Source organism: Arabidopsis lyrata (assembly GCF_000004255.2).
Source record: "Arabidopsis lyrata subsp. lyrata unplaced genomic scaffold ARALYscaffold_6, whole genome shotgun sequence".
NCBI lineage: Eukaryota > Viridiplantae > Streptophyta > Magnoliopsida > Brassicales > Brassicaceae > Arabidopsis > Arabidopsis lyrata.
In genome coordinates, this window is record NW_003302550.1 from 19,409,546 (window position 1) to 19,435,071 (window position 25,526).

A 25,526-nucleotide genomic window follows, 5' to 3' on the forward strand; every position below is an offset into this window, starting at 1 on the left:
ACTGGTTCTAAGATATAAATTGATTATTTTTATATTCTATATTACAAATACTTTGTTGTTTAAAGTAATTAATTTTTATATCGTCTAAGACATTGTAATTAAACAATTTGACATATAATATAATAGATAGCCTTTTTCTAAACGAAAATTTGTATTGTAGTCGGTCCAAAATGCCTTGGGTAGCATTTGAGGGAACACTTCTAAAACAGATATATAATTTTATATTTAATGAATGGAAAGAAATTATGTAATTGATTTTTTTAAAATATGAGTAGTTTGTAAAAAAATGTTAATATGTTATACTATTTATGAATTCATATGCGGTCAAATACTAAAAAAGTCTTATTGGTAAAAAGAATTTTTAGCGAATATATAAATAAGGTTTCATTTAGAATTTTGGCCATAAAGATATAAAGAAAATAAATTAAAATAATGACTGTCTAGTTTGGTAATTTTGTTTTCGAATTAATTTTGAAACCGTTTTGTCACTAGCAAATTAAGAAAAATATATTAGTATAATCCTAGTTACTACACGATAACGTATAATCTTATATAATAAATAACTTAATATAAAAGAAAACACTGACAATGACGACAATAGGCTCACCTTTTAGTTGGTCAAGATCTTCACGGATCTTACATGCGAGTTTATCCCATATAAATATAGTTAAGCAAAATATGATTGAAAGGAATGAATATCTAAATAGAAATGTAGATTGATTTCTACCTTTCAAAAATACCTGTAAGAATAAGATTGAAAATATTCTTAGGTGGAGATGTGGTCTCATCCAACTTATCATCATTTGTTTTGGTAGAATTTGGGGCCATTATATGGTAATTAAAACTTTAATTGACAAAAATGGAGACCAAGGAATTTAATTAGAAGATGATATTGAGGGTTTTTTTAATAAATGGGGAGAAGATGATTGTTTGAATTTGATATGAAGGCTGCTTGAATGATATTTTAACCACAGTATGTAATTGGAAAAAATTAAGAGACTATTTGAATTTGATATTAAGGGTCTCTGAAATAAACGTTAATCTTTGACTCCCATTGGGAGGGATCTCTTCTCCGAAGGAGATCAATTTAGGGTATATGCATAAACTAACCATGAAATGGAAAAGAATAAAGAAACTAACCTTCAACAACAGTATCTTGTCGGGGAGACTATGTAAATTAGGCTTGCAATCTTTGTATATTCTCTCTCCATTATCCTCTTTTAATTTTGTTTTTTTTTTCTCTCCATCCATCTTCAATCACTCTCTTCGACTTTGTCTTCTTCACCACAACGATGTCTAAAGCCACAATCAAATCTTTATCATCGAAATAGAAATATTTTTTCCTCTTTCTCTTCTCAATCGAAGGCGACACCACCAACAACAACGTCTTATCCACCAACTGTCACCTCTTAAACCACCACTACAGTATAAACCTCGACAACACCTTGTCCCCCCATATTTGAAATCTCTTCTACTTTTTTTTTTCGTATCCATCACCGTCACCTCCGTAACGACGACCACCACCTCCATAGCCTCTGTCACCACCTTTTATATGACATGCTATTTGTTTTTAATTAGCATGGTATTGTTTCTCAACATGCTATATTTTCTTAACACGCTATATTTTCTAAAATGGCATGCTATTGTTTCATTTGACAAGCTATATTTTTCGAAAATACTGTAGTTTTTACAAATTTCAAGCCAATTCAATGTTTTTCTTTTAGATCCAGTGTGATTTTTATTTGATACATGTCATTCATTAAAATTACTTGTATCTGTTTGTCTTCTTTCTCCACCATCACCGTCTTTTCCGTCGATACAATTCGACACCACCAACCGCCACCTCTTAAACCACCACTACAATATAAACCTCAACAACACCGCCTCCACCCATATTTGAAATATCTGCTACCTCTTTTTTTCGTAATCATCACTGCCACTTCCGTAACGACCACCACCACCTCTATAGCCACCGGCACCACCTTTCATATAACATGTTATTTGTTTTTAAATGGCATGCTATTATTTCTCAACACGCTATAATTTTTCAACACGCTATATTTTCTGAAATAGCATGCTATTGTTTCCTTTGACAAGCTATATTTTTTGAAAACACTATAGTTTTCGTAACTTTCAAGTCATTTTAATGTTTTTTTCAGATCTAGTGTCATTTTTAATTGATACATGTCATTCATTAAAATTACCCGTCTCTGTTTATCTTATTTTTTTATATCCAGCGACAAAGTTCTTGTAATTACTATAACTTACAAGGATAATTTCGTATTTATCCTACCCCTACCCCACAAGAAAAAGAGTTAGTTTCTAAAGAAAACTGTCACAACGTTAGTTTCTTAATTCTTGTTTAGAATTTGGCTATTTGCTAATATTTCCCATAAATTTAACCTGGTGTGGATCCCGCCTCTGGGAGATGTAGAGGCTTCGGGCTTGAACTTTCAGATATTAAAAAAAAAAGAAAAATAAATAAATAAACATTAATCAGATTAAATGCAATGGAAATCAAATATTTATTAGTCAGTTTTGCTTGTTTTTTTGTTTTGTTTTTTTAAAGGATGAATTAAACAAATTAAGAAACTAAACGTTAAAGGGGAGGTTTAATATTAAAGTCTAAATGATTAAATAACTGATAGATTTTTAATACAATGATATAAAGAATTAATGATAATTTGATTATGTGTTTGAATATATTTTCTTAATTTAGGTGTAGAAAGAAGAGATGTGAATGTATTGATATATTGTGTTTGAATGGAGAAAATAGTTAATGTACATTTATAGTAATAGAAACGTAAGTTACAAAATATTAAGCCACTTCAATTTTATATAACTTCAAATGCTCAGCAACTTCATAACTATGAGAGTTACAATTTTTAAATGTGTACTATTTAGTTTACTAAAAATGTTTGAAGGATAAAAAATATGATGTTTATAGTTTTAGTTTAAAGTATAATATTGTAAGAAACTGTTTAATTAATTTAGTATAGTAATTTGATGTTAATATCATTTTATATATTTTCAAATTTTCAGCAACTTCATAACTATGGGAGTTACAAATTTTAAATTTGTACTATTTAGTTTACTAAAAACGTTTGAAGGATAAAATATGATGTTTATAGTTTTAGTTTAAAGTATAATATTGTAGAAAACTGTTTAATTAATTTAGTAAAGTAATTTGATGTTAAGATTTTACTATAAATCATTGAAAAAAAATATTAAAGTAATTTGATGTTAAGATTTTACTTGAAATGGTATAAATAAATCATGGTATATTTAATTATTGGAAAATAGATCTCTATTTAGATAAATAAATAAATAATTAAATTCAATTTAAAATGATCATGGTATATTTTAGATTTTAATATTAAAATTTAGTTCTTTACAAATGTTAAGAAGGAAAAAAAAGAGATCAGATATGGGAAAATGAAGACAAGTGTCAATTGTCTAGGTGCCACGTGTCACATTTTAATGAAGTGAGTTTTGAGAAGAACCTTACTTTATTATATTACTAGGTGAGTACCCGCACTACGTGCAGACTTTCACATTATATTTCATAATTCATAAGTATTTAAATGTAAAAGTTTAGTTAGTTTTTGTGAATGACAGGAAGACAAAACTCCCATTGTAAGAAAACATTATAAATTTTGTCAAATGCGAGTTTACCCTGATCCTTAGCTCTCTAAGTCCACTTTTTTTGCATTTCCATTTAAATTCTTAACAAAAAAAAAACTGTTCTTAATAAACCTTTTTTTTTTAGAATTTGTTTTTCATTTCTGCTAACCTTTAAACCAAGAAAAGAAGATGAGAAAATGCAAGTCAGATTGGAGTACCGCTTCTAAAATCCATGATCATGATCGGGCTCTCGTTTTGTTTGAACAAATATGTTAGCAGTTTATAGTAAATAGACAAATATACTCTCTAGATTGGTTTGTATTTAAGTGGAGATGATGAAGATCATAAAAGGGATTTATTGATTGGGGTTGGGTGTACAGCTTTATACGTTCAGAACTAAGATGTGGTTATTAACTTGAAGAGGAAGATGAAGTGAATCGGCGAGGAAAATCAGAGAGACATTTGTGAGTTAAACAGAGAAAACTACATTTAGGCCCACTTACCGTTTCCACTTCTGTGACTTTAGATTTAGCTTCTGTTGGCACACATTACGTCATTTCTCCGACTTTGTCCGACGGAGATCACACCATCAGATCATTTTGAAGATACTCTCTTACAGGCGAACTCCTGCAGGAGTGAAAATTTATTTTTTAACAACTTTCAGTAAAAAAATTTAGTTAAATGATCCAGGGGAAAAAATGTTTAGATTGAATAAATATGATTTAGCCCCTACAGTGGTAGATACATGACCGTTGTTTTTTCGTCTGTCGAATCCAATAGAGAGATGCTTGCTTAACCGGATCATCAGCTGTTTAACTGATTACGAAACAAAACTTGATTTTATGTGGGAGCCTCAACTTCGGATTTGTTTGTATCGATCTATGAGCTGTTTTCAATTTCGTTCTGACGTGTCTTGGCTTACTGAATTTTGGAGCTGGGATACCAAAATGACAGAAATATGTTATGTTTGGTGTACGTCGCTTTTCTTATCGTTGTTTTGGAGTTTTTTTTTTAAAGCGTTGAGAAAAAGAGAGCGACGATTCTATTTCTTAGTTCCATATATGTTATCTTTAATTACTTAATTATCATTTACTGCTGATTTTATAAAGTACACATGGCGAGCTATTAGATGCTGACATGTCAAGTAGATGGAGAGAGTTAGTCTCCTTTTATATATATGATTGGTATACTTGTATACTTTTCAATCTCTGAAAAATACTATTGGTATACTTGATGTATAAATTGAACTTATCTTTTTACCGAAGGCAATGTTCAAGAAAACGGTAGGCGCTAAGCAGGTAGTAACCTAGCGCCTAGCACCTAAAATGCTTAATTGGGCCCAGGCAATTTTAGGAGGTTTAGGCATTCATAACATAAAACGTTATAAATATGATATCATAGATCAAAATAATATAAAAATATCCATTAAAAATTAAAATATTAAATTGTAAACAAAAATTAGACAAAATATTTATTTAATTCATATCAAACAGCATATGAACATTTATAACTATGAATATAAAAGTAAAACTTATAAATTTTAATTTATGCAGTTGGAATTGGAAAAATACACTAGAACAAGATCTATACAATTTTAAGCTGTCGAGGCGGCCGTTAAGGCGTTGCCTGAACATCTAGGGCCTAGGCGCTTAAATGACCACCTAGATTGCTGTTTAGAACACTGACCGAAGGTAATGAAAAAAACTTTTTTCGAATGCAAGCTCTGGTTCAGTTTCAATATAAGCGTTTGTTTGACAAAAAATAAAATAAAATAAAAACAAACATATTTAATATGATTTATCTCAATTCTAACAATTGTGTTTCTCTTTTCACAAGTATAATTTGTTGAACAAAAAAAAAGGTAAATATAATTTCATTTCAAATTTTTGATTAGTGTCAGTAGAGGTGTCAGACGGGCCGGCACGCGTTCATTTGGACCGGTCCGCAATGGGCATTTAAGTTTGTGAGATCGCGACGGGCTGGTCCGCTAGGACCGCGGACAAAAATGATATGTCCAGGCCCGTCTGATTAGTAATGTCAGATTTAGATTTAAATATATTTAATCGAAAATATTCCTGATTTTTGACATAACAAATTTTTTACATTTATTCTTTTTTTTGTCAACTTTTTTTTTTTGTCAGACTTAACAAAAATTAAACAATCCATACCAGACCTAAGTAAAGGAACTTCCAAGACCTCTCTCTTCGTCTCCCACTTCTCACTTCACAGTTTCACACTGTGACTGTCTCTCCAAGCTTCATACTTTTTTTGCAATTCTGTTTCCAAACGTAAGTTTTCTTATTTTCATCCTATCATTTTCTTAATTGTTAGCATAGAAATTGGAATTTTGAAATTTAAAATTCATTGATGTTAATGCAATCGCCGCCGACAGTTCAGTTTAAACCCTAATTTTCTTAATTGAATGATTCTGGGTTGTGTTTTGTTTTTGGTATTGATTGATAATATCAATGATTTCAAAAAAGTTTATTGAGAAATTTTTATTGGGCTCTGAGCAAATTTGTATCAGTTTTGTGTGTATAAACAATATTAGACCTAGTTTAGTTGCTGAACACCATTAGAAAACCAAAACCATTATAATCTTTAAATGTTGCTGTGTAATTAAAAGACTCTTTGGTTATAAAACTTTGAGTTTTTTCATTAGTTTCATGATAGTGTACTAAATCTTATGTATGTAGTGAAAAATAATGTAATTTTTGAGTTTTTAGTTGTCTAATTTGGTAGTTAGAAATATAATTCACTAACTAGCTTAGGAATTTTAAATTGTGGAGTTTAACAGGCTTGATCAATATGGATGAGGAAGCATCTAGGACTGCAAGAGAGTCACTAGAGCTTGTGTTTCGCATGTCAAACATCTTGGACACGGGACTGGACCGGCATACTTTGTCAGTTCTCATAGCTCTTTGTGATCTTGGTGTTAATCCTGAGGCTCTAGCTACTGTTGTGAAGGAGCTTCGACGCGAGTCTATCCCTGATTCTGTCACAACCACGCCATCATAATTCATACACTTTCGATACACTGATCAGGTATTGAGAATTTTCTCGGTCTAATGATGATTGGCGAGTCTATACCCGACTCTGTGTCTTTCTGTTTGGTATGTGAAATGTTACTGCTTATTGTATGATTAGAAGAAATTTGTATGGATGAATTGTAATTTCTTTTATTTGTATGAACAAGAGACAAGAAGACTGAGTTCTACTCTTTCACAATGGCTAATACATCCATAAATTTCTGAATGTTTTGTTTGCTCTATTACTTGTGCTTCTTTAGTTTTTAACGTTTACATATACTTACTTATCCTTTGTGAAAAATCAATCTATGGTACATCGGTAGTAAGAAAATATCATGATCGGTTTCACTAGTTAATCTACTCGTAAGTATACGGTAATAATTTCGGCGTAAATGGTTAAACTTTTGGAAGAGAAGCAGTATGTATATATAGACAAGGAACCAAAGTGATAAGCTAGTTATATGCCCACACTCAACGGTTACTCTTCACTCTCACTCATCTCACATTCATCATCACTCCACAACTGTACAGCTAAAGAATATTACTCACACTGAACACTTTTTCAACTCTATTGTTTGCCAAAATCAGGCACGGTCACAAATTAGTAGCCGAGCAACATCCTAGAGGAGGAGTTGATTGCTTCTTCAAAGCAATGGCCCCGACACTGAACCTTTTGGTTAGTATGGTGTTACCTTTTTAACAGTTTAGCAGCCTGGTAGAGAGCTCGCAGACAAAAAGTGAGGGAAAGACCTGCGCGAGACGTTTAGGTGAAGTGAATTCTCGCGCTGGCTTGTTGACGATCCAACAACCCAGCTCCTTGATGCATTTCCTGGGCTAAGTATGTGCGTATATCTTGAGTGGAGGGAACGAGGCAAAGAACCCAGGCGGGGTGAGTTGTAAGATCTTTGGGAAACGGCGTTCCTGAGATCCGCTGAACTCCGGCTAACTGGTATAGGCCGGGAAAAGCGGTATGACCCATTTTGGAAGCTTGTGTGGGAGCGAGAGTGGGAAAGATACATAGGGACTGTGTGTGGCTGCATTGAGGTGGATGGTAAAGAAGGGTCTACTCTGATAAATATTGGTAGCTCATGAGATGACTGCAATGGGGTTGTGGAGGATGATGATAAGAGAAACGATGACGTTGGGGTCATGCTATTGCTAGGAGTAAGCAAGGGTGTGTGCTCTGATGCGGGCATATCAATGCTGATACTTCTCGCATCGCGTTTGCAAACAGGGCAAAATGATCTCCTTTGGCCAAGCCACAAGTCTACACATCCAACATGAAATTCTGCCAAGACAACAACCAATTAAGAATGATTATACATGAATTCTTTTCACTTTGAAGTGAGTCAAAGTACTTACTGTGATGGCAAGGGAGGATCCTTAGCTTGTCTCCGATGCGATAATCCTCAATGCATATAGCACACGAAATAGAAGTAGATGCTTCATCGCAAACACCCTTAAATATTGTAGTAGGCATGCGTTTTAGCATGTTTTTGGCCATACGAGGAAAGTCATTGCCATTAAGAGCCAGAATACGTCGGCGCCTAACTCGATGCCTACGGACAAAGAAGCAAGTGGCGAGCACCGCAGACATAGCGAGGAGAGATATGAACGAGATAGCCATGATTGACCAAGCTGAAGTCTCGAAACTTGGCATGAGCCACACTTCAAAATCGGTGCGACCCGCATACTGTGTTAGTACTTCCCCAGTTGCTTTGGAGACAAACGTACCATAAATAAGTACACCAGAGGGATTTCCAGCCACTACATTAGATTCACAAGATCATTACCAATCGTTATTATAACAATCTTGAAACAGATTTCTGTTCTACTAAATGAGAAAATTGAAGAACAAACTCAATCTCAAGAACAAGCCAATTCAAAGAGCCCTAGGGTGAACCTTACGCGCTCCTCCCACACTACACTAAGTGACCTCGGTTGTTCGGTAGCTGAGCTAGAAACTAACAAACAATCCTATGCAAAAGGTCTATGGTAGCTTTCCCTCCTCTATGGTAACAACTAATGTATGTAACCAAAGTTTCAAACAGCAAATCTAAACAAGAAACAATACAAAACTTAAGACAAAATAACGAAAAAAGCCGAGGGAGAGATATGTTTACTTGATACTAAGAACCCATAATCTTCATAATCATAAACAATAGCAGCTTTATATCCAGCCTTTTGCGCATTCCTAATCTTCTCTTCAAAACTACAGCCACCGCGGATAATCAAAACATATGGAGGAGGAACACTTGATCCATTTTTCACATTCACTGTATTAACCAAATCCGAACAAGCATCGAGCGGCTCTGCTACATACAACACACCGCCTTGATCCGATCTTTTAATCATCGGAGCTGAAAACAAAGTAATCAACAATCATCATATTATCATGAAGCTAATCATCAAAACCCAATTAACAAAAACTGATCAAAACCCAATTTCTCAAATCTAATTTGGAACATTTCAAACAAACAATAACTTGAAAAAGACAACAAAGATTCAAACTTTATCAAACCCAAATCCGCTAATTCTCTTATTAAGGCCAAAGATTCCATTACATAACTCAAGACTTTTGAATTTTTCTTACAGTAATCGATAGAACAGTAAAAAGAACTTACTGAAATTGGCTTCGATGTCGTCGAAGGAAAGAGATGTGTTCTTCCCTATCAATAGAATTTTTGCAGAAACCAAGTGTGACATTAGTAACAGAGACAAGATTGCAATCGAAGAACGAGTCATGTTTCCTTAAGCTTTAATCGAAGTAAACCCAAAAATGAATATTGAATCGGAAGAGAAAGAAGGAAATTGGAAGAAGAAATTGAAAAAGTATTTTAGGGTTTTAATTGGAAATGATATTAAACACTTGAGCTTCCATAGAAGGCGAGGTAAAGAGACCAGAGACTCTGAGAATATCTAGAATTGTTCAGAATAATTGTTTTTTGTTTTTATTTTTGTTTGTAGCAGTTAAGTTTGGAATTATTCGGAAAGGTACCCTAAGTATTTGTTTTTTCTATAAGGACCTTAAAATAAGTCACATGAAAATATCTAAAGTACTACTGTTTATAGATATTATGGCTCTTATCGGTTTGTATCATCACATAATGGCATAAGTTGTAGATAAAAATTGGCAGAATGAAAAATGGTAGAATGAAATTACTTAAAACAGTTTGTTGATTGGATAAATTTTACGTAATAGCAAAATATAATATTATATATCATATAATGGCGGAATTGCTTTTTCTCATATGATTATGTAATAAGTTTGCCAATAATTCTTTTTGTATAATCGCATTAGAAACCGCAAAAACGTAGGATTTGCGTTTTCACCTAAACATATAAGTAAAACTCATTATGCAAATAAGTGGATATATAGTTGCTTATTTGTATAATAGATTTTTATTATTTTACCCACACAATATATTAGCAATTAGAAAAATAAGAAATAATTGTTTACAATGAAACTTATACCATTTTCGAATAATATTTAAAAATTGCACAATGTTTCAACAATTTTTAATATTTTATATTTTTATTATAAAATATTATTTAAAATTTCTTGAAAATTATTTTTTATTAAATATAAATATATATTTGTGATATATATATATATATATATATATATATATATATATATATATATATATATATATATATATATTATATACACCATTATACAAAATAAATCCAATAAGCATATTTTTTTATTCAAGGATTTTTGATTCTGCATGTTTTCATTCTACGACTTATGTTATTATATATGCGATTATGCAATATTACCGAACAGATTGCTAATTTTAGAAAAACATTTTTTGAGTCATGATCTCTAATTATGAAAGAGAACTCTGGCTGGCAAATTAGTTCAAGATTTTAAAATAGTAGTAAAGTAATCTGATGAAATTTTACAAGTAAGTTGACTAAGAAAATAACTAATTTTTTTTTCTAACTGAATAAGTGAGAAATTGTGGACCAAATTTTAAAACGAAAAAAAATGTTTAGCGATTTAATTAGTTAATACTATTGATAAAACTAAATAAATAATTTAATATGATTTTAAAAATTAATATTAAAGATTAATGTTTCAACAAGTAAAATTGAATTATTCTTCTTGAATTCTTTGAAATTTTGAAAATATTACCCAAATCTATACTAGTATTTTTGCAACACTTTGGTGACGGGTGGGTAAAAATGCTTCCGGATATATCGGATACCCGACCCGTTTTTAAAATTCCTTCACAAAAAATTTGTTGGGTCGGGTTATATTTAGAGAAATTGTTAAAAATATTTAGAGAAATTGTTAAAAATGCCCCTTTTTCAATACCCCTTTTCAAAAATGCCCCTTTTGAGAGTCCATTTTTAAGTTTGCCCTCTTTTAATTTTTAATGACCATTTTACCCTTATTTGAAACAAAATTAGGTCCACAAAATACAAAATATTTTTTGGCGTCAAAAGTGATCCCGCAATTTTCCAGCCAAAACACTTGTAAAAACCTTTAAAATACCTTGTAAAATTTTCCCGTAAAAATTTTTCCCGCCAAAAAATTTTCCCGCCAAAAATTTTTTTTTGCGGGAAAAGTGATTCCGCAATTTTTTTGGCGGGAAAATTTTTGGCGGGAAAAATTTACAAGGTATTTTAAAGGTTTTACGGAGTATTTACAAGTGTTTTGTAAGGTTTTACAATGTATTTTAAAAGGTTTTACAAGGTACTTATAAGGTTTTATAAGGTATTTATAACTTGTAAAACTTTATAAAAAACTTGTAAAACCTTATAACTTGTAAAACCTTATAAAATAGCTTGTAAAATCTTATAATATCTTATAAATACTTTATAAATACGTTGTAAAACCTTTTAAAATACATTGTAAAACCTTATAAATACCCTGTAAAAACCCTTTAAAATACCTTGTAAATTTTTCCCGCCAAAAATTTAACGCCAAAAAATTTGCGGAATCACTTTTCCCGCAAAAAAATTTTTTTGGCGGGAAAATTTTTTGGCGGGAAAAAATTTTACGGGAAAATTTTACAAGGTATTTTAAAGGTTTTACAAATTTTTACAAGTATTTTGGCGGGAAAAATTGGGGGATCACTTTTCCCGCCAAAAAATATTTTGTATTTTGTGGACCTAATTTTGTTATATTTCCTTATATATTTATGATATCTTTTATTAAAAGAAGGGTAATTTAGTCATTTTGTACATAAAAAGGTATTTTTAAAAATGGACATCCAAAGGGGGCATTTTTGAAAAGGGGTATTGAAAAAGGGGCATTTTTGTGAGTCTCCCTTATATTTAACCCAACTCATACACCGGATATTCCATATTTAATAATTTAGATATTTAGAAGATTTGATTAATATTTATAATTATGGTTCTCCTACCATCTTTGTTTGATTTCTTTTTAACTGTTTTGAATCATCATATAATACATAAAATAAAATAAAAAATCAATTTTTTTTTCTGCATATACTGTGATTCGAAATTTTAAAAACGGACATATATTATCCAATTGACGAAAATGTGTGTTCAACGTTCTACATCGATTAAAATATTTAGACAATGATTCAGAATCATATCATAAATAAGAACATTAATAAAATAAATGAGTTTTTTTGCCGGACGGATTTGGCGAGACGGGTTTTTGAATCAACAATAATAAAAAGATTAAAATATCATTAATCCGCCGCTTCAATACGGATTAAATCCTTTTTTTAATACCAATTGTCCCGTGGTATAATGTTTCGTGGTCTTAGAGGATGATATGATTTGTAAACTTTTATATAATAAATAATTATTAAATATTAAAATAAAAAGAAAACACGGGATGGGTTAAGAAATTACGGAACGGGTTATATTTCAGAAAGGATTTATATGGCGGACGAATTTGAATCAAAATTTATATACCACTTTAATACGGGTTAAATCCTCCGTGTATTAATAATTGTCTCGTGGACTCGTGGTATACCGTTAATTATATAACAATTATAAACTATAATTTAAATAAATATGTTATAAGGAGATACAATTTATAAAATATTTTTATACTAACTTTAAAATTAAATTATTCCGCGGTGAACCGCGGGTTAAAATCTAGTAATAGATATTAAACATATGCATCATAAGAATGAGGTTGTCCACGTCGAGACGGATTACTTGACCCATCCTATCCCAAATTTCCAATACCATGGTCCATACCCATGAGTCATGACCCTTAGAGTAATCCAATGAAAATAGTTTGTTTTATTCCAATATAACGAAAACATGTTAAATATGAGACGAGATATCCAAAATATCCATTCTTTATTTTAAATTATTACAACAAATGATGTAACATTGTTTTTCGACAACATTATAGTTATAAAAAAAAATTATGTTAGCATTTACCCTTATAGTCTCTTTGGATCTGGTATCAAAGCATATTAAATGGAATACAATTTTAGTCTCCTCCACCGCACCGACATAAGGCCCCAAATGGCAATCCGATTCGGGGGAGATGTGATGACCCTAATCGCATGTTACAATCGAATGGCAAAACGATTAGAGTGTGATGTGATTCAAGTGTTGTTAGCAAGCGATTAGGTTCTTGTAATTTACTCTTACTCTAATCGTTGCACAAACGGAATTTAAACCTACGATTAGGGTGCGGCAAGTGTGAGTTATAGGTATATTTACCAATATCCTCAATTATTTTTATTATATCTAATTAACAAATTTTAATATTTAATAATTAAAAATATGATTACAACAAAATTTCCGTTTTTGGCGGTAATTTGAAATTTACATATTTTTCTGGAAAAAAAGAAATTCACATTGTTGACAAAAAGAAAAAAAAAAAAAAAAATTCACATTTTTGGCGAGAAAACAAGGAATCACGTTTTGGCGGGAAAACGAGGAATTTTACAGATGAACGGTTTTTTTTTTCTAAACCTCGAAATTTAATCGCACGATTCCAACCAGCGACTCATTTAAAAAGCAACTGTCTAATGTTGAATTTTCTCTTCAATCAAATGTGAGTTCGCAGATGTTGAACCCCTCGTAGAAAGTGACAACTCGTCAATCACCTCAATTTTTTTCTTCGGATCAATTCGGTGAGAGGCCAGAGATTGCGGCAGTCTTTAAAACGCAAGCATTACTCAAGATATATTTCACCAGAGCTATCTCTTTCCGCGATCCATTGAACCTATTCCACTTGAAAGTTTTCAGACTCCACAACAAACATTTAGGAACACTCTCTAGTTGAATCTTCCAAAAATCTGATGGATCCTCACAACTAACATAATGACCCAGCTGATATCAAAAAGAATAGCTTGGCTTAAAAACCTTTATAATACATTATTAGACCAACATATATATATATATATATTGAAGAAACTTACATCATTCATCATGTCGAACTCGAGTTTTCGTAAACTAGGTGAATCTTTGAGTAACCTAGCAAGTAACTCTGGCTAATGTGACTCACATGAACATAGCTTAAGATAACTAGACATAATATATATATATATTAACTTACTCTAGAAGATCATCTTTCAAACGAGCATTTACATTTTTCTCTACATTTTACGGTTATCATATTTAATGCGACAAGGTTGGACCTGAAGTTATTGTGTGTGTGCTAGATCTATGCGTTTGTACGATGTGAGAGTGTAACGAGTGCAAAGAGCATAAAGTAAAGAGACGCAGAGATTTGTTAACGGGGTTCGGTTAACAACCTACATCCCCGGGAACTAGTCCAGAAATCAATCCACTAGAAGAAGATTGCAAATACAATTGCATATGATATTACAGCATAACTATGCCTACCATTCTTTTCTAGATGGACTTTGAAAACAGTAGCAAGCCACGCATGCCTTGACTACCACTCGGCATCACCGGTGCATCACCGTCTTCTCTAACGGCTGCAGATTCCAAAGGAATACCACCATTAGATCTTCATCTGACTTGGTGGGGCGACGCCACACACGCATGTGTGCCTCTTTCTCAAATATACCACAGACGCGCAATCTTTCTTTGTCACGGCAGCCATCTATATATACTCAAGACAAAACCCTAAGCTCCAAATATTCTCGCAATCTTTTTTCCTTGATTCGAAAGTATCTGAGCCACCACTAAAGGAAACATCACGTCTCCAATAGAATCACGCCACGTCATCTTAATTCCCAACTTGATTCTTTCTGCGTTCAGTTCTCTTGTTGTGTTACACAGCTGCTGCATGTGGAACACAACTCTGATACTTTCTGTTGATACTCTTGCGTCACACAGATCATGGAGCCAATACCTTTGTTGTTGTCTGCATAAACTCTTGTGTCACACACACGTCCTGTTATCCTCTCACCTCTTGAGCTGTGCTATCATCTTGAGTCTAACAACCAGTTACAAACATACCTTCAGGACCAGCCATATAAATCCAAACTTTGTGATTATAAAAAAACGAAACCCTCATTATGCTAGTAGGAAGAAAGAGCTTAGTGCGGCTCCAGCAACGCCTCCTGCAGCGGCTAATGCAATAGCTTGAACCACAGCAGTAATGGATGTTATTCTAAGGCCGCCACTTCCACGGGACAGCCTCCTTGAGATCAATTTACATGACTTTTCAGCTTCTTTATAAAGTAAACAATTGGCTCCTCCTTCAGTGATGGCTTTTTTGTTCTACAAACATCGCAGGTCAGGTCAATACAACCGAGCGGAGGGTGAAATTAGTTATAGCTTAGAAGAGTATAGAGCTGCAATACCTTTAGCCTGAAGTTATTAATAGTTTGACTGACAATAAGAGTATCACCTAGTGATGATGATAATTTAGGGGTAAACGTTCCATTCATCTACAAGCTTTCTAAGAAGAGAAACACTAGCTTCTAGATTCTCCTTAAGAGAATATCCCATTGCTTAAAGCAATCAACGTTTTCTGTCACCGACCAGATAGCGATTGCTACAGCTTCCTTGGCTAGACCAATGTTTCGTTTGTTACCACTAGCACCTTCTCCAGCTAATTTCAAGGAAAATGTGAATATCTGTTCCACTGCTTTCCCTTCTGTTGCACTCTTTGGTGCAAGGGCTACTTCTTTCAACAAGGGATAAACTTTCTCAAACCTCTTTGTTGCCTGTGCTCATACAGAGACCATGTTTGTGATCAGAATCTACAAACGTTTTTTTTTTTTTTTCCTTTGATAAATTCTAATACTACTGCTTACCTTTACTCTAGCGGATGAAGAAGGGAATGTAAGCCGCAACAAGATCTCAAATGAAGAAGGTGGAATCCGCCACTCTCCCTTCCTAACAGCTCGATTTACAAGTATGGTCCGAGCCTCTGGATTTAACAAAATGCTGTATAAACAAGATAAGATGGTTAATATACAACAGAGGAGATCACAAGAATAAGTTTTGGACTCACATCTCAACAAATTGTAGAATGAGATCCATTGATTGACGGCTGTAGCTCTTGCAATTACCGACTAGTGGTAACAGGTTATGCGCCCATGAATACAAGCCATCGGATAAATCACCGCGGGAGGCATGCATGCCACCATTTTACTTTTCAAAAACTTTTTAACAAAACACAAATTTCGACACTCTTGGTCCTAGTTCACATAAGGGGACACAAAAAATAACCTGAGCCAGCATCCAAACTATAACCGGAAGCTTGTCTTGGCCTTGATACCTAGGTCTCCACTCAGCATCGGCAAAATAGTAGTCAAAGCATCAGGCTTACTACGCAATATCATCACTAATTCAACAACTGTCGCTAACTGTAAAACACAATGGAGTTAGACAAACACAATGCATATGCGAAAATCAATGCGTTTTCCAAACGTTACTTGAGATTTTGAAGAATAGACTTGTGTATCTCCTTTTTGTACTGCCCAATCAGAGAGAATACGTTCAAGAACCCACGTTACAAACTGCCAGTGATCAAATGGAAGTTGCTTGATCCACTCGGTCGATGTTTCGTAGACAGCTTAAGGAATATGAGATAGTGGAAACTGTTCATTAGTAAGCATCTAAACCTAGACTTTTGATTTGAAAATCTCACAAAACGTAAAAGAAATAGCTCACATCGATCAGCTTGGATAAAGGATATTCCTTTAACATCTTTAACCATTATAATGATACTTGCGAAAATGTGTTCTCAAGGTAAAAGTTAAACCTCCATAATTCAAGTTCCGGCACAATCTGTTAACAAACAAGGACAAAAATTGAAAACTGACTTTGTGGGTTATCGTTTCCGAGTTTCACATCGCATTATCACTTACATTGTACTCGGCGAGGGATGTCGCAAGATATGAAGGATCAATCTTTGCCACGGCTCCGGACAATGAAGCCATCGCTTTTTCAGTTTCCTCCGCCTCGGAAGCAACCATCAGTGCACTGAAGACGTTATAGCTGCCGTTAGTTAGGGTTTTATTCCCAACCATCTTTCCGCCACTAGCTGTCTGATCAGCCGGTTTTTGCTTCTGATGGCACTTCCGGTACACGACTTGCTGCCATCCATGGTTGTTGTGGGAGTAATCGGTAGAGGTAGCCATTAGGTTTTTGATAAGCTTTTGCTTATCACTACAAGAAAACCTGCGTTTTGCAACTTAACTTTGCGACCGAATTATTAGTCGCAAATGTTTGCGACTATTTTGTGACTTCTGAACGATCATTTAGCGACCACAATATTGACCGATGGAATATAGTCGCTATTCCGCGACTAAAACAAACGGTCTTTACTTGGTCGTTAATTTGCGACGATTTTAAGACCGATTACATACTAATTTATTATAGTCGCAAGCGGGTGGCTGATATGCGACTGATGTGCGACTCAACTTTTGGTCTCAAATGATCGTCGCAATGTAGTCTCAAATGTGCAACTAGTTAACAACCACTTGTTATAGTTACACTTTCGTTGCAAATTAGTTAGAAAGAGTTGGTATAAAACACGTTAAAAAAGTAGCGATAGCTACCGGTTTGCAACTAGCACCTGAAGATTTTGCGACTGACACCTGATAAAGCGACCAGTTTGCAACTATTTACCAACTCTCGATTTTTGTTTTCTCAATTTTCACATTTTAAATTTGTTTGCATATAAAGTTAAACAATTCTACACTCATTTGATGTTACTTAGTAATAAAATCTTAACCAAAGACATAAATATTGATGTTTAAAAACAAAACATTCAAAACATTCAAATCTCTTTGTCTTGTTACATTACTCTTATGAGTAATGTTTAGAGATTTAGTAAAATATCTATATTACTTGAGTTTTGCAAAAAAATTTCAACCTTAAACTAATATATGTCCTCTATAACACTAATATGAGTGTTTTTGAGTGATATATATCACCATTTTGGATCACTATGTGTAGATTTCTAAATTTTATCTTGTGACTAGAAGATACTAGTCACAAAACCGTCGCAAAATTGCCACTATTTTGTAACTATTACTAAGTTTGCGACTATTTTGCGACAACAGTTGTAACTATTTGCCGACCAATGTTGCGACTAATTTGGTACTCTTATGAGTAATGTTTAGAGATTTAGTAAAATATCTATATTACTTGAGTTTTAATAAGTTTTTCAACCTTAAACTAATATATGTCATCTATAACACTAATATGAGTGTTTTTGAGTGATATATATTACCATTTTTGATCACAATCTGTAGATTTATAAATTTTGTCTTGTGACTAATAGACGAAAGTCACAAAACGGTCGCAGTTTTGCCACCATTTTGTAACTATTGTTCATTTAGCAACTATTGTGCGACGAATAATGCAACTATTTGCCGACACATAGTGCGACTATTTAGCTACGGTTTGTGAAATTTCTATGATTTTGGCTAAGTGTTTGGGCGGTTACGATTCCCCCCAATTTTTTTACTTTGTCACTAATTTGCGACTAAAGAGCGACCAATACACTTAATTATTAGGTTAAAACAAAGTCGATTCTTCACTTTCTCATTTCCCCCAATTTCGATCTAGGGTTTTCTCCTTCTCTCCACTTCACTACGATTTTCGATTTTCTTCTCAAATCTCCTCAAAAGTCTTCAAATCTTCTCAATTCTTCGAATCTCAGTCTCAAATCACTTCGTTCCTTTCCTCTGAGTTCGAATCGATTGTCTCAAACCCTAAATTTCGACTCAAACTGCGATTTTCATGGCTCCTAAAGGTAAATCCTCACGAGGCCGTGGTGGGGGTCAGAACACCAGAGCAACAGCCGCTGGAGGAGACCATAACTCTAGAGCAGTAGCCGCTGATCCAGTCGAGAGCACTAGACCTGCAGCCGCTGGAGGAGGCGAGACCAGTCGCCGCGGAGGGGGCGAGACCAGTAGCCGTGGAGGACACCAGACCAGTAGCCGCGGAGGAACAAGAACATGTTTAGGTTACTCTGACTCTTATTTACCAGTTTTCATGATTACTACTTGGTCCCCTTCAATTAGCAAATATTTCAAATGTGCTTATGATTGATCTAAACAGATTTTTAATGTCTTTTCTGTATAGGTGCATTTGCAGTTGAAATGGAAAGCTCTTGGAAGATTTAGTTCCTAGCTGCTCATGAAGGTGTTTTCGTAAATATTGATAGTGATCAGTTTGACTTGAATAATATTGTGGAAGCTTGAAGAATTGCTGGTAAGAAAGTCAATGTACTGTTGTGTGTCGATCCTCAAGTATGGTTAATTTTTTTAAATGTTTTAGCATAATGTTTTACATTTTTTTAACATATCTGTTCAACACAGCTTGGTTATGAGTGAGCTTTTCTGCTTTGTTTCATTTTTAGGTGCATCCTTATATGTAGCTACTTATTGGGAACAAGAACTTTGGTATCAAGAACGAAAAGCTATAATGGTTTCTGGATGAGGGAGGTGAATTCACATCCCTAACTGCTAAAGCTTGTTGGGACTCATTGCCATCTAAGCTCAACCATTACAAAGGTAACTCCGATTATAGTTGTTTTAAGTTGTGTTTAGACCAGTTGAATACGAATTGCTCTCTAATCTCTATTTATGCTTGCTCTTGCTCTGTCTCTTATGAGCCCTACATATTTGCGTATGTTTTGTTTATTCCAGGTGGATATATTTGTCCCCTTTCTTTTTACTTGGTATGTTTATACTTGCAGGTGTATCTACGTAACATGCAGAATGGTTTAAGGTTTTCTCATTCGCCAGATCTTGATTGAGGTTAGTTTGACTCTAATTTCTCAGTGTTATAATATTGAACTTCACTTTCTTTTACCAACTACAAATGAGTGATAAGATCATAACCTGTTCAATCAGTTTGGGTTCCCTCTTCGGCTCTGTTTATGTGGGATTGTTTGCAAAGGGACTTGATAGCACAAAGACGTAGTAGTTTTGTCTCTTCTGTGGTATTTGATCTTCGTTTTCTCTTCAAATCTAGTATTATTCGTACTGTTTGATAACACCATAATGCTTTAATCTTGATCATAAATAGATTACATTGTGTGTCCTGAAGGAAATTGATCAAAAAACTTTCTTGTTTAGCCTAGTGTTGTTTTACATGTCTGTCATGAAGCGAATGTTATTGTTCACCAATTTGGAATTTAGGCTCTTAGTTATTAGTTGCTACCTTAAAATTTATGCATATCACTCTCTCTATTTGGTCTCTTAAATTCTGGATGCAGGTAGTAGTTGTTCAATTCATCCCATGTTTGGTCGGTTAGTGTTTGAGGTTTCCTAATTTTTTGAACCATGTCTGGACATGGGCTACTATAGCAATATGTAAGTGCTTTTTGTTTTCTTTTCTTTTTTCTTTAGCTCTTTACTTTGGAATTTGTTGTCATCTTTCTTTGGTCTAAAGCACGATACTATTGCAGGTCTTTGATCCTTTAATTTTATCCTAAAACCAAAGAGCTATGGTAAGAGTTCCTGAAAGCACGATACTATTGCAGGTCTTTATGAAAGACAAGGATCCTGACTTGGTAGCCTTCATGTCTTCTTCTCCACTCCAGCAACCACCAGTCATCATACCACCCAGCACACAAACAGGCACCCTTCCAGACACCACAGCAGCAGCAGTCCAACCAGCAGGACTCACCACTGGAACCACACCAACCTCCCCTTTATCTAACACCGCCTCTAATCATTGAACTTGATTTTTATTTCCTTTTGTCTTTGTGATCATGAAAACTTATTAAGATATGTTATGCTCTAATTAGGATGATATTTGAATGGTTTGGAAGTACTTGAATGATATTTGAATGGTTGAATGTAGCATTTGCTTTTGAAATGGACATGTTTCGGATTAATAAGATGTAACTAATCTGTGACCAAACTGTTTAAGAAAATGTGACTAGTTTGTGACCAGAACAAGTAACAAATGTGACCAAATTGTGACTAAACATAATTAGAAATAACTCCAAATCTCGTATCAAATTGGTTACTAATAGAGGACTATTTTATCACCAAATTATAAGAGTCTCATATTAGTCGCACAATATTACCTCTCTAAACAGTCGCAAATGAGTCGCACTGTGGGACCAATTATGTGTGGTTACTGTGGATGTCGGATTCACACACTCAAGTATTTTGTTAAGTGGGAAAGATTATTCTTGAGGGACAAAAATGAATGTATAAAAACTTGTAAAATTACTATGAAAATTGCTATATTATTTCTTCTTGAGAGGAAGATCCCCTTTACATGGCCATTGGCCTCTATATTTATACATAGATAAGCGACATTAAAATGGATAATTAAGTACAATTATTCCTTCTTAAATGTGTCCGTTTTGATTCTTCGACTTTAATGCTCAACGTTTGAATTTGAGTTGACTCTGATCTTCATGGGCCTCGCCTTTTTGGCCCAAGTGTCCTTGAACCGACTTACCCGCGTCTTCTACACCGAACTCGTATCACAGTGCAGTCACTTCGGATTCTCGAAGTGGTGACAACCACTTCGACCGTCCCCTCGGTTCACGGGCCCAATGGGCTTCATCCTTTATGGGCCACCCGCTTGACTACGTGGCAATCTTTGGTTGGTCTCGTACTTCTGGTGCGGGATCCGACACCAACAATTAGCCCCCCAAGTTCTTCGAAGTGCTATTCCAATTCGGAGGACTTTAAATGCTCAAGTGGCCAAAGATTGCGCTCGAGAATCTTTCTGATTTCCCGCCGAAAATCTCATCACTCCTTTAATTTCGGCACTAGCCATTTTTAACCGAGTGACATCTGTCATCATTATGACCGTATATTGATTAATTACTATTAAAACGGGAAAAACCTTCCCACTTCCCACACGACTTCCAAGGCGGTTTCATCATTAGCTTGAGGTAACTTCTTTTCACCATTACTCTCTTCTTTTACTTTTGTACTTTAATCAAAACCTCTCTCTTCGTTCCTTCACCAAAACCCCTCTTCGCCGGATCTTGAATTTTTCTTTCTTCCCAATGACTTCCGATTCCGATAGACCCGAGTCTCCGTCTTTCGACGAGAGGCGTTCTAGTAACGACGAGTGCACCCGCCCTGGTGATATTGCCGGTCCGCACTATAGGTCCATTTGTACTCTTCAATCCCTCGAGCGATTGAGAGAGCTTTGCCGGATTCCGCCGGAAATTATGGCGGAAGCACAAATAGCTTCCCCCACAGAATCTCCAGAGAACCATCGCGATGGTTACTTCTGTGTGTATGAGATTTATTTCAAGGGTTGCGGGCTGACCTTTCCTCTTCCCGAAGCCCTAATTTTATACCTAGCGGCCCTTGAAATCGCTCTTCCTCAATTAACCCCCAATCTTCTTCGTACTATTCTTGGCATTATAACAATCGCGGCGGAGGCCGGTTACGTTATCGGAGTTGCTGAACTAAATGAGCTTCTGAGTGTGAGAAGTTCATCGAAGAAAGCGGGGTACTTCTCAGCATATCCTAATGCCAACAGGAACATCATTTCACATCTTCCGAACAAGGATGAAAATTGGCATCATCCTTGGTTTCTAATTAAGAAAACTCCCGCTTCGATTGGAAATCTCGCAGATTTTCTCCCTTCGAAGTGGTCCGCGAAACCCGGTAGTGATTAGGTTGCCCGTATCTTTCCCGGTTGTTTCTTTATCTTTATTGACTAACACCGTTGTTTCATTTCGCAGCTTTCATCGCTTCCAATCTCCCATCTGAAGAGTTCATCGAATTCTTCAAAATAATTCTTGAAGGGGAAACCCTTTGGAATTCCTTCACTCTTGAACGATTCCTAGAGGCTAACCACAGACTCAGGATGAGTCCGCCTGGTCATCTTCACCAAATTCCTCCCCCTCCCTCAACTCAGGGAATGTCATCTCGGGCCCTTGCGGACAAGCGTAAGTTGCTTTCCAAGCCGATGGCTGAGGCTTGCGAGGAGAAGAAAAAGTTTCTCGCGACTTCTATAGACAAGAAGGACTATAGTAGGACCTTGCTGGTTGATGATGGCAGTACCGAGGGAGCCCGATCTGTTGCTTCCTTCAGACTAACTCCTCGTCGCGACCGCCGCGACTCACGTTCTCCTCGGAGGGATCAATCTCCTCGCCGTGATTCACCTCGTCCTCCCCGAGATGATTTTAGTAACGAGCCAATTAAGAACTTGGTTCGCCGGAAGAGAGACAAGTCCTCTCGCAGTGATCCTTCCCCGCAGAGGGAAAAGTCAAGGGCCCGGACTGACCGCTCACCTCGGTCATCCCCTCCTTCTGAACCAATGGGTCCTCCACGACCGGTTGACATGTCCTCCTCTTCCCAGCCGGATAGTGGAAAGACTGCCCGGAGCGCGTCTCCGAAAAAGGGAGATTCTGAATCTCGAGATGCTCCCTCGAGGCTGAAGCCTGCTCTTGTCCCTCAAGTCAAATCGCTTTCAGGTTTGGTGATTTACACATACTTAAACTTTTTGTCTTTATTAAAATTCCAATTTTTACAACTCTTCCTTCTTCGCAGCTATGGAGAAAGAGGGCAGCGTCTTCCGATGCTTCAAGACCCGGTCAGGTTCGATCTTGCCAGACTTCGACAAATGGCGCCCTGCGATTCGTGAACGTTATTTGCTTCACGCGCATCACTCATCTCGGGTTAGTTCCGCTTTCTTTTATGTATATTTTTTATTGTATTGCCATTCTGCGAACTGACTCGTCATCCCGGGTTCATGTATGACGCCAGGCTCATAGCGAATTTAACGACATGATCGAACATTACGAAGGGTTGGTCATTGGACGGGAGAAGGAGATTGACATGTGGAAAAAGAAACTCTCTGCCCTTGAGGCTGAACTCAGTTCTTCTGCCGGCTCTAAACACGATCTGGAGGACAAAGTCGATAATTTAACATCCGAGCTTGCGCAGATAAAGGGGGAGCTGCAGGGTCAGTACGACCAGAACTTCAAGCTCCAGGAAGAGTTTTCTGGTGTTCAAGGTAGGCTTCAAGAGTCCGAATCAAACGCTGATTCCCTGAACAACCAACTCATCGAGCTCAACGCGAAGTACAAGGCGATTGCCAAATTGCGTGACTCCGAGTTGGCGAGGTCGGCATCAAAAGCCAGAAAAGAGGTTAAGGGACGCGGGATGGAGTTGATCCAAGGGGCCATCCGATTCATGCAGACTGAGAAGGCTAGATCTGACTTGGAATCAGACATCAAGGAGCACGAGAGCAACCTGATCCTGCTGGATCAAATCCATGATACAGATTTCTCCGAGGATCAAGAGAGAACCGAACTGTCGGCTAATCTTTCTGAAAAGCGGAGTCGCTTGGCAGCTCTTCCTACTTCGACCTTCAACCCTCAGGACTTCGAGGAATTCTTCACTGAATCGCCTCCTATAAGCGAATCAGGTCTAGACTGGGCAGGTAATGCTTGGCCCCTGATATTTATTACCTTTCCTTTTCTTGTACCTTTGATTGACTGGAATTATTATTCCTAGGCTCAAGTGAGATGGAAGACGTTGTCCCGCCCGTAGCTCCTATGGTACCGGAGGTCACTCCGGAGGTTGGTTGTACCGCGGAGGGTGGTCAAGGAGCTTCATCTGATCAAGCAGCTGCCAAGGAGGCGAATGAAGCTTCGACTGTTGAGCCGGATTCCGAGGTGGCTGCTGTTCCGTAGTGGCTGTGTCCACTTTAAATTGGGGATTGTCCCTTTATTTTTAAGACTTAATTTCAAACTTATTTTTGCCTAAGGAGGCTTTATTATTTTCTTTTGAACAAGATATTTGCCTGAGGAGGCTTTTAAACCTTTCTAGGTTGTGACCCAAGGGGGTTTGGTTAAAATTATATGCGGGTTTGCAAAGTCCGCTTTTAACCTTTTGTGGCCTTGTGGCAATGCTTTCGAGATTTTTAGGCTGATCAGACCTTTCTCTTTAGAATGCGAGAGCTGAGCTCGGCTTAACGCGAGTTCCCCACTTCGGGTTTAGTCAACTCGGTAAACTTGTTAGGCTTGGGCCTTAGAAACTTTTGCAGTTAATGCGACGGTTGCTCTTTCCCTTCTTAAAGAAAACGGCTCGTCTTTTAATGCAATAATTGCCTTTTCTCGATTTTCCAAAAATGGTTTAACCCACTCGGAAACGCTACCATTAATGAATTTATGGTTCCAAGACAAACCCTAAATCATTATAAATAAAGGCTTACCTACCTCTAGGCTTTATTAAACATGACTCTAGAGTCTCACTTGAGAAATATTTTAAGAATGGAAAACGAAACAGTAGCCCCTGTTGATCCCGGCAGTCCACTCTTCTTATCCGGCGACGGCTTTGAACCGGCCGGCGTTCTCTTCCCTCACGCCGTCTTTCACTTTCCTCCGAAGGAGAAGAAAGAGGCCTGCGATTTTATTGACAAGGTAAATGTTAAAGTTTTTGATTTAAAACTTCTTGTTTCGTCTTATTCACTTATTTTTATGCTAGGTCGCCGACAAGCACCGTCGCTTGTGTGAAGAGAGGCAGCGGCTGGGACTCAAAAGGCAGA

The 25,526-nt window shown here is 35.9% G+C and overlaps 2 protein-coding genes, 1 long non-coding RNA gene and 1 pseudogene across 4 annotated transcripts; 2 read left to right on the top strand and 2 right to left on the bottom strand.

The window, feature by feature from the left end:
- The first annotated feature begins 5,769 nt into the window (after positions 1–5,769).
- On the top strand, positions 5,770–6,879 carry LOC9310640 (mitotic-spindle organizing protein 1B). Of its 2 annotated transcripts, none has more exons than XM_002872403.2 (2): positions 5,770–5,912; positions 6,414–6,879. In XM_002872403.2, the coding sequence occupies exon 2, from the start codon at positions 6,433–6,435 to the stop codon at positions 6,640–6,642; it is 210 nt and encodes a 69-aa protein (XP_002872449.1). In that variant the 5' UTR covers positions 5,770–5,912; positions 6,414–6,432; the 3' UTR covers positions 6,643–6,879. The 2 variants fall into 2 exon arrangements, with proteins under 2 accessions (XP_002872449.1, XP_020878677.1); XM_021023018.1 differs by having other exon boundaries at positions 5,773–5,912; positions 6,422–6,879.
- A 155-nt stretch (positions 6,880–7,034) lies between these two features.
- LOC9308519 (receptor homology region, transmembrane domain- and RING domain-containing protein 4) lies at positions 7,035–9,597 on the bottom strand. Its single transcript, XM_002874527.2, has 4 exons — positions 9,278–9,597; positions 8,777–9,013; positions 8,016–8,420; positions 7,035–7,941 (listed from the first exon to the last, which is right to left on the bottom strand). The coding sequence occupies exons 1-4, from the start codon at positions 9,396–9,398 to the stop codon at positions 7,358–7,360; spliced, it is 1,347 nt and encodes a 448-aa protein (XP_002874573.1). The 5' UTR covers positions 9,399–9,597; the 3' UTR covers positions 7,035–7,357.
- Positions 9,598–14,893: 5,296 nt separating this feature from the next.
- Positions 14,894–17,170, bottom strand: LOC9310641 (annotated as a pseudogene).
- Positions 17,171–19,500: 2,330 nt separating this feature from the next.
- Positions 19,501–20,886, top strand: LOC9310642. The gene is made up of 4 exons (XR_002331507.1): positions 19,501–19,555; positions 19,741–19,801; positions 20,263–20,359; positions 20,455–20,886. It is a non-coding gene; the product is annotated as an uncharacterized LOC9310642 (long non-coding RNA).
- The last annotated feature ends 4,640 nt before the right edge of the window (positions 20,887–25,526 follow it).